The 9,436-nt window shown below is 36.2% G+C and overlaps 1 protein-coding gene across 1 annotated transcript; it reads right to left on the bottom strand.

Moving 5' to 3' along the window:
- Nucleotides 1–271: 271 nt before the first annotated feature.
- LOC141432735 (HSPB1-associated protein 1 homolog) lies at nucleotides 272–8,042 on the bottom strand. Its single transcript, XM_074094478.1, is given in 7 exon segments — nucleotides 272–951; nucleotides 954–1,146; nucleotides 3,348–3,458; nucleotides 3,924–4,048; nucleotides 6,191–6,315; nucleotides 6,856–6,992; nucleotides 7,088–8,042. Coding segments are annotated over 7 exon segments (1,218 nt in total). The 5' UTR covers nucleotides 7,415–8,042; the 3' UTR covers nucleotides 272–751.
- Between the last annotated feature and the right edge of the window lie 1,394 nt (nucleotides 8,043–9,436).

Below are 9,436 nucleotides of genomic sequence, written 5' to 3'. Positions count from 1 at the left end.
AGAACACGTTGTTTTGGCAATCCGGTATAAAAAGAAACACAGTGACAAGAAAATCTGGTATTTTGGGTATTTAGTATTTCAGAAATCGGGTAAATTGGCAGTCTTGTATTTTGCAATTCTGGTATTTAGGGAACGAGCGAAAAATAATGGAGTTTAGATTTTCCCTTTAGCATACAAATTAAATAGCATTCTCAATGTATGCCATCCTCAGTAAAGCCTAAAATGCTGCTAAACAGCTTCATGTCAAATTAGTCTGAAATAAAAGAAAGTCTCTGTTTGTTAAGTTTATTTTATCTTTGACTACATATTACAAAATGTGGTTTGCCTTTTCTTTTACAAACATTTTACTCACGTGTAAACTAACAGATATAGCACCATTTAACTATAGGGGTAAAAAAGGCAATACTAAGAATGGGCAACATATAACTAAATATCACATAAACAGTACTTATTTACTGAGACAGTACTTTGTTTTTTTTTTTATTCTCGTGCACCTTTGGGCGAAAATTATGCGTCTTTCGTACGCTTAACGAATTTTAACAAGAAAGTCATCGCTCCTTACGAGGAGCGCTAGCGACGCACAAATACCGTTCAACAAAATAAATAATTTACCTAATTTATTCAGTCAACACGTAGTTTTCGAATTATCACAACTTGTCTTAGTTTTAATTTTAAATCTTAGTATTCCAACTTTACAAGACTCAAATTCTTGTAACAAGCGCTAATTACTGTTTGAATAACTGATTTTAGCTCAACTCAGTCGGGCAAAGAGATTCTGCTTCACAAGCTCAATGACATGACTGTCACTGAACGCGTCAATGACCGCTTTAGTCAAACAGAGGCTTCCGGCACCATCTATCTCATCCTCATCAAACGATACACCCGTGCTGGCAAACTCTTTGACATTCTTCTTTAATATACTAATGAGCTCCTCGTTCGTTATAATTGGGGTACTTCTAGCTCCTGTGGATGGTTTTTGAGGATGGTATTGAAGTCGAAGTCTTCGACATCGCGCGCAGTAGTGTCTTCCTCGCAGGTCCTTTGCCGTTTAGCTCGTCGCAGCTTGCGTCTGCTGTCTAAATAAGACTTGGTAACAGCTTCCAGTTGCAAGAATAGTACTGCTAGAGGCGTGTCTGACAAGTCATCCTGAAAGAGAATAAAATATTTTAATACAGAAGCCTCGCAAACCGCTTATAGAATATCATGCAATAATAAGTCAGTTCAGGTTCTTAGTCAATTATTGGAAAAAAAAAAACTTTTAGCAACATTTCTGGAGCAAAAGGCACTATAATATATTATTCGAACTGTTAAAACTGTCACGTATTTCTCATGTTACTATCAAATACAGAAGTAAAATAACATAGCAATGTTTTCATAGTGTGGCATTATGCCCCATTTTTTAATAAGATGTAATAACTCTAGTATTAGTAATAACATTATTTAGAGTGTGCTGCGACTGCTGCGCACCATAAAATTGTTAGTGTGATGTTTTCCTTATGTTCCTTAGTCACATGATTATGCTGTAATAAGGCTCTTAAATCGCCTGACCTTGATCTAAAAATATCAGCCACTTCAACAATTTCATGGAACATATGACTCATCCCTATGACATGCTGGCAATGTTGATGCAACCCATTAAATGCACAACCACGTATCATGCTACACTGGAATAAGATAACTTTGGTACAGCTAGTTAACTGATTGATAATTTGAAAATTAAAGTTAAAATTAGGAAACTCGTGCCTCGCGCAGTACGATTGGTTCATAAACTTGTGAGCAAAAATTTTATCAAAAATATCTGAACACGACTCTATTGTTTACAACGTAGAATTTGCTCAAATTTTTGGTCACAAGTTTATGACTTTACCTGGGCGTTTTCAAAAAAAAGTGTACCTTTCATTATTTTTGAAATTTTGCAAAAAGGTATCGTCTTGGGTCGTCCCATTCGTTTTTAGTCAAGTTCTTAACTCGTCTCATTCTGATTTCGTCATCCATTCTTCATTCGTCACTTTCGGTGGTAGTCTTTGTCGTCTTTGGTCATATTCGTTGTTTGTCTTTTTCTTATTACGGGCCATTCTGCTATTAGTCTTCATATTTTTTGGTCATGATCGGTGTTAGTATATCTCTTTTTTAGTCTCATTCGTTATTCGTCCTATCGTCTTTGGTCTTATTCTAAGTTCGTGTTTTTCTTATTTGGCCTCTTTAAAAATTGATATCAGTCTTTATTGGACACATTCATGTTAAGTGGCCAGTAACGTAATAGTGGAGGTTGTATAGTTGTGCTTTAGTTGAAGCGGGAATTGAGACGAAAACCGAACAAGACGAATTATGAATGGACCTAAAACGAAAGTGACTTACTGCTAATAGGACCAACAACGAACGTGTCGAAAAAAAATGTGACGAGTAACGAATGAGACTACAAAATAAAAAGACTAACACCGAACATGTCAAAAGAAGAAGAGACGAACATCGAATGAACCTGAATAAGAACAAGACAAACAACAACTATGACCAAAGACGACAATGACTAAGAGCGAAAGTGACGAATGGAGAATGGATGATGAAAGCAGAATGAGACGAATTAAGAACTTGACAAAAAACTAATGGGACGACCCTAGACGATACCGCAAAAAATATGGTTTTTCCTACTTAGAATCAACAGCACAATCGATTCCGATAGTTTAAAAAAATTACCCCAAAAAAATGAGTTTTGCGACGTTTTTTCATACATTTAGTATGGTCGTGACAATATTTTTCCCAAAAATTCAAATGGAGGAAAGGGTACACTTTAAAAAAAAAACGCTCACCTATTGGATTATAGTATGTAAAGTCAAGTGCAAAAATATGGACTTATCTAACCCTTCAAAAATATAAATTAATAATAAATTAATAAATTATTCCGGCGGAATAAGACGTGGTAACATAATTTTGAGTAGTTCAAATCGATACATATTTTTGCACTTGACTACGCGGTCAATATTTAACGTCTTGGTCGACTATCATTTCACTCATTATCTGGCATAGCCTACATTACTGTGTGTGATGCAGCTCCCTTAATTTTTGAGCTAATCGAAGACTGGCAGACAGATGGATATGAAATATTTACAAGGACTATTTTTTGTCTTTACTGTTTTTGAGTAAAATTAAAAAAAAAGCTGTAAGAAGTAATTTAGGTTAACTCTTAGATTGTACATGCAACCTTTTCACAAAAAATAGCGTAAAGAGTTAAGTGACCATGTCACACTGAATAGGTACGAGTATGTTTCTGCAGTCTTTTCTTAAAGTTACTTACTTAATTATTAATAAATTGGTGTTCAAAATTAGTTGATAGTTAGTTTAACCATTACCTCATTAGGATTGACAAGAAGTTTTGCTGTCTCTTGCGGCAGATCCTTGCATACTTGCGCCACCATTATTTTCGTAAGTGCTTCAGATACCCGGGTAGAGTTGTCTTTCTCCTACAGAAACAAAATGTGCAGTGTTGTATTTTAAGCCTAAGAGACAGCCAGCGCAACGTTTTTTTGCGAACAAGTAGAATGCACAACGCTAGTGCTGCGTAAGCCCAGCGTTCGGCAGCCGGCCAGCGCTTGCGTCGCGTCGCGCAGATGCTGGCACAACGACGACGCTCGAAAGACACTAGTGTACGGGGTCTCTAATTCAGCATTATATATTAATAAATACCATGGAGACCGCGAGATTCTGTAGAGTTCAACCCTCAATAGAAATTGATCTAGATGACATGTAATTTTTATATATGGATTTCTGCTCAAACATGTAGTGAAATTTACATGTACAGCAATGTTTAATGAGGCGTAATTTTAACGGCCGCACTTGGACGTTAGCAGAAATCCATCTATGCTATTTTTTTGTTCTAAAACGTGAGATATGACTGCACATAGAAATGTGGCTTGGTTCTCACTTACATGTGGCATCCAAACATTTAGAGATATATTCAAGGGGTCGACATTTAGCACGTGATGCCACCAGCCGCGCGGAACCAGCAGAGCGTCTCCGGCGCGCAGTTCCACCTGCCGCGCCCCCGTCAAGCCTGCAATATTCCCAACATTAGTTTTATTTTTATGTATGGAAAAGGCACAGGCCAGGGCACATCTGGCATTAAACAACTACTATAAGTACTATATTTTAGCGCAGGTAGACCTGACCTTGAGGCCCATCACAGTGATTGTAAATAACAATTATATCAATGTATGAAATAAATAATATTCATTCTGAACATGTCGAGCGAGACAATAAAGTCTCAAAGTGACACCCCTCATCACTCACCCCACCCCATACCACGAAACAGTACTACGAAGAAACGATATAAAAGTGTATGGAGAGTGATTAGCATCCTTTTTTAGGGTTCCGGAGCCAAAATAGCAAAACGGAACCCCTATAGTTTCGCCATGTCTGTCTGTCTGTCTGTCCGTCCGTCCGCGGCTTTGCTGAGGGACTATCAACGTTAGAAAGCTGTAATTTTCCACGGATATACATATATTTACCTATGTAAATTATGCCGAAAAAATGGAACAATAAAAAATAAAAATATTTTTTTTTGGTTCCTCCCATAGACGTAAAGTGGGGTATTTTTTTTCTCATCCAACCCTATAGTGTGGCGTATCGTTGAATAGGTCTTTTAAAACCATTAGGTGTTTACTAAGACGATTTTTCAATTCAGTGATATGTTTGCGAAATATTCAACTTTAAAGTGCAAATTTTCATTAAAATCGAGCGTCCCCCTCCCCCCTCTAAAATCTAAACCGGTGGGTGGAAAAATTTGAAAAAATTCAGGATGGTAGTAAGTATATCAAACTTTCAAGGAAAACTATAACGGCTAAGTTTGCTTGAGAATTATTAGTAGTTTCAGAGTAAATAGCAGCCTAAGGTATAAAATATACCTAAACTTGGAAGATTCCGTATAAAATACGAAATCCTTAGAAAAATATTACTTAATTTTTTCGTAATGGCTACGGAACCCTATTTCGGGCGTGTCCGACACGCTCTTGGCCGGTTTTTTGATGCTAACATAAATACGAGTAACATAGCGTCACTACTTAAAAAAAACTCGTACCTCAAAATAGATAATTTTATGAACATTACGTCAAGGTTCAATTTTGATGATATATTGATTTTAGATAAGAGATTTTTTCAAAGTAGTCAAGATAGGTAGAAAGAAAAGTAAAAGGCCTCTACTCTACTTGTACTATTACTTATTCTGTGCCTCTACCTAGACCTGTCTGTTTACGCAACTTGATTTCACTGATTGATATAATAGCCACAGAACATAATCTTCAATTTGCAGCATTGTGACAAGCACATACATAGAATGCTTAGCAATATTGTAGGTAGCTACCAACCAAGACTGATTAGAGACTCAAACCATAACCATGCATAATAGGGTGTCTAATTGAGAAAGATTAAATTTATTGTTCCATAGTGGTTCCATACTTTATGAGAAGATAATACTCTAATGGCAATGGCAGCCAGCCTTATAGTACAACGCCTTATTGTAACATTTATAGGATACATTTTCATTTTATTCCAGAAAATTTCCCATTTATTGTGGGAGATTATAAACATGTCTTTTTAAGCTGTTGTTAATAACCTAGTGTTGTTTACTATAACAATTTAATAATTAATGGTTAGACGAACTTTTCGCAAGCTTAGAATGAAACTGACACAAATTGAAATATTGAAATTTCAAAAATAAACTTTGCGCTAAGCAAAATCTAGTTTAGTTTTAAAATGAGAATATTTCAGATTGTGTCAGTTTACTTCTAAGTGTGTGTTTTGTCTCATTTAGAAATTAATGTTATTTCTCATTAGAATAATATGTAATTGAAATCGCCGAATACTGGTTAGCTACCATCAATTCTCTAAAAACCCAAATGTGCATAATCAAGGGCAGATCCATGGTGGGGGAGGGGGGTTATGAGGGTCATAACCCCCTTTGGACCCCAGGGCTTGGTCTACGACAACAGTAATATAATTCTGAACTATTTTATAAGAAAAAAAAAACTTTCTACAATAAGAGAGAATTTAACTTGTTATTGGATTAATGTTATTTTATAATTACCTAATAGGCTTCAATGCCTTATGTGCAAAAAAAAAACTAGAATTTGACCATGGGACCCTTCAACCCTGGCTATAAAGGTGGATCCAACCTTACTTAGGTAGTTAAAGGATTTACCACTAAAAACTTCCATATTACTTGGGCAGTAGAAATTAAGTTCACTGTAAATACTGGACTCCTCATAAGGTACTCTAGTCGGCTTCAAGCCTCCAGTCTCCGGTGGAAAAAGAATCCAATGTTTTCTGAAAAAAAAAATAGAGTACTTTAATTTTTTCACCGCCACATCAAATACAAAAGACATCACCCATACGCCAAGCATCTATATTGCAATATCTAAAATTGAACCTTAACACAATTGCATGAAAACCTTGTTGCATTGAAGTAATGGCCATATATATAGGTGTTTGGCGTGTAACCTGTCATGCGTATATGAGTTGTTGGCGTCAAAAAGGTTAAATGCAAATGCCCTTGGGAATGTTAATATCACACTGAAAATTTACTTTGAAATAATAGTGATTACTTAACTAAAAATTTACTAACATGTAGTACTTACTTAACACTTTTTTTGCAATGTTTGCAATGTTACCTATTTGGGAATGGTATTTTTTCTGATATACCTTAAAAAATCTGCCCTCTGGCAAATGGGTCATACTTTTTTACTTTGTTTAAGTGTGGTCTTATATAAAGATGGAAACATAGTAAGAGAGTGAGAGATCTAACAATGTAATAAATCATCTAACCTCTTGGGCACACAATACTAGTTGTGGCACACCTATACTTACTTTCCATACAGTTGGGCTACAATATTGTAGCCATAAGTGTCTTGATGAGCTGGAGTGTGTGCCCCACTGTTGCCAATCCATAATGTAGACTCTGTTGCTCCCTTATCAGGGTACCCAAACTTTTCCCAAGATATTTCCTACAAAATATGCACAACGCATGAATTACATTGTACTCTTTGTTGACCAACTAATCTACAATTATTAACCATGGTTTAGGTACTAAGGATTTTACCTTATAAAAGGTAGCATGCTCATCAAACCACTCAGGTAAATGTTTATAGTCGAAATACATCCATTCCTGACTAGACTCCGATTGAGCGACGAAGTCTTTAAAGGTCATCGTAATCCTCTTGCACTTTCTTTCCCAGCAGGGCTCGTCAGATACAAGATGTTTCGTCAAACATCGGAACGGTATTTCCTTATCACCAAAAGCCGCACACCATTTTTCTACGTCCCATTGACATAATGACCAATCATTCACAAATTTGCGAAATATAAGCGGAACCGACACTCTCTGAGTTATGTTGCGAACAACATCGCTGTTCAGTGTTTCAGTCATTTTCAAATTCAAAGTATGTTGTGAGTTCTGTCTGTCTGACTGATACGATCACTGGATACGATACTACTACTATATTATGCGGGGGCGGGGCTACACCGAAATTCGAAAATCGAAGTTCGTGTCCTACCGTCTCTCTGACGCTTACACTGTTTCATACGAGAGTAAGAGGGACGGTACGATACGAATTTCGAATTTCGGAGTAGGCCCTCTGTTTTTAGGGTTCCGTACCTGAAAACGAAAAAACGGAACCCTTATAGGATCACTTTTTGTCCGTCTGTCTGTCTGTCTGTCAAGACCGTTTTTATCGGGAACGCAACGTAAAATGTATCAAGCTGACAATTATATCGGTTATCTATTGTTGGCTCGAAAGTTATATGCCATAATTTCATTATCCCGAACTTCACATGCCCGAAACTTTATTTGCCCAATTGTTTCGTTTACTAGAAAATTTATTTGATATATTCTTATTTCCCCGAAAATTAGATGCCATAGTGATGCGAATGCAATACGTATTGTTTTCCAAATTATTAAGTGCAATAATATTATTTAATAGAATATTCAAACGCCATACTATAATAGTGTTTATTTTGATTATGATTGATTAAAATTGCTTTTTTCTATTACTAATCTATCTATTATCTTTATTATTCGGGCTACTATAAAAAAATACCTAACATCGAAGGCTAAGGCGGGAGCTACGCTCCGCTTCGCTCCCGCCTTAGCCTTCGGAACCTAACCTATCCGAGTCGCTTCAGCTCCGAACCGTCTTGCTCGCTCGCACAAATCCAATGTCGCAATTCTTACCAAACGTAATCTTTGTGATTAAAATTTACCTAATTCAAAGGCTTGTTTGACGTATGGGATTTATTAGTATATAGTGTCGATACTCACCATTTATATGGATGGCAAATGATATTATGGCATGTGATACTTATGGCTTACATTGATTATGAAAAATGAAATTATTGAAATTAATATTATGGGAAACAAAGATTCTGTCATTTGATTAATATGGTAAACAATGAGTAGTGAAAATGAATTTATAAGAAACAATATTATGACGGTTGAATATTATAGCAAATGAAATTCGGGCAAGTAAAGGTATACCATTTATATAAAATACTGAGGTCTACTGTCCCTTGGAGCTGTGAAAAAATCGAACTTCTAAGCCAACGCAATCAATAAATGCAGCCGTTTATGCTGCAAATTTCCGCAAATTTTCGAAACTCGCAATGGAATCAAAACCTACATAGCACTTCCCGTGAACTCAGAATCTTGAAATTTGGTATGAATGTGAAGTAAATAACACTGTATACAAGGTTTTATTCACTGAGATTCACGGTTGACCTTGCATCAGTCAGTATGGCTAAGCACTGCGGGCTCTCTGCCCTCTATCTCAATAACGGTTGGACGTACAAAAATTTTTAAACAATTTTTGTTCCAAATTTTATGCTCTACAATTTTGTACTAAATGTTAATAAGTTAATATCATCGCGAAAAACTGTCTTTTTTGACATTTGACCTTGAATAACTTACGACGTGGACACGAGATTAAATGTTACTTTTGACACAACATTTAGGACACCAAAATTTTCCAGCAAAGCACAAAAAGTTTCCAGCTTATTATCTCTCATTCCGAGATTGATCCCTTCTCATTCCTTAAATGACCGAATTATTAAGAGTATAGGGCTCTTCTGCATACTATGAATGTATTAAATCACTCGAAAAAAGCTAGAAAAATCTTCAAGACACGATTCCCGTTTACTAACACACCTATAAATGTGTACGGAATCCTCGGTGCGTGAGTCCGACTCGCACTTGCCCGGTTTTTTTATTTTCTAACATGATTCAAATGACAGATGGCAAACTGACACAGTGTTGCCACCTCAGATATTTTTAAGGCACATTTTTTTTACCCTAATTTTTTTTATGTAAAAACAGCAAATAAATCACCGTCCCGATATTTCGTGTACACGCCCATACGAACTGCAGGGCTACTACGAAACTCGAAGTTCGTGTCGT

This window comes from Choristoneura fumiferana, chromosome 11 (genome assembly GCF_025370935.1).
Source record: "Choristoneura fumiferana chromosome 11, NRCan_CFum_1, whole genome shotgun sequence".
Taxonomy (NCBI): Eukaryota; Metazoa; Arthropoda; class Insecta; order Lepidoptera; family Tortricidae; genus Choristoneura; species Choristoneura fumiferana.
Note: the sequence above shows the minus strand (reverse complement) of the source record. Positions and strands in the feature narration are given on the sequence as shown.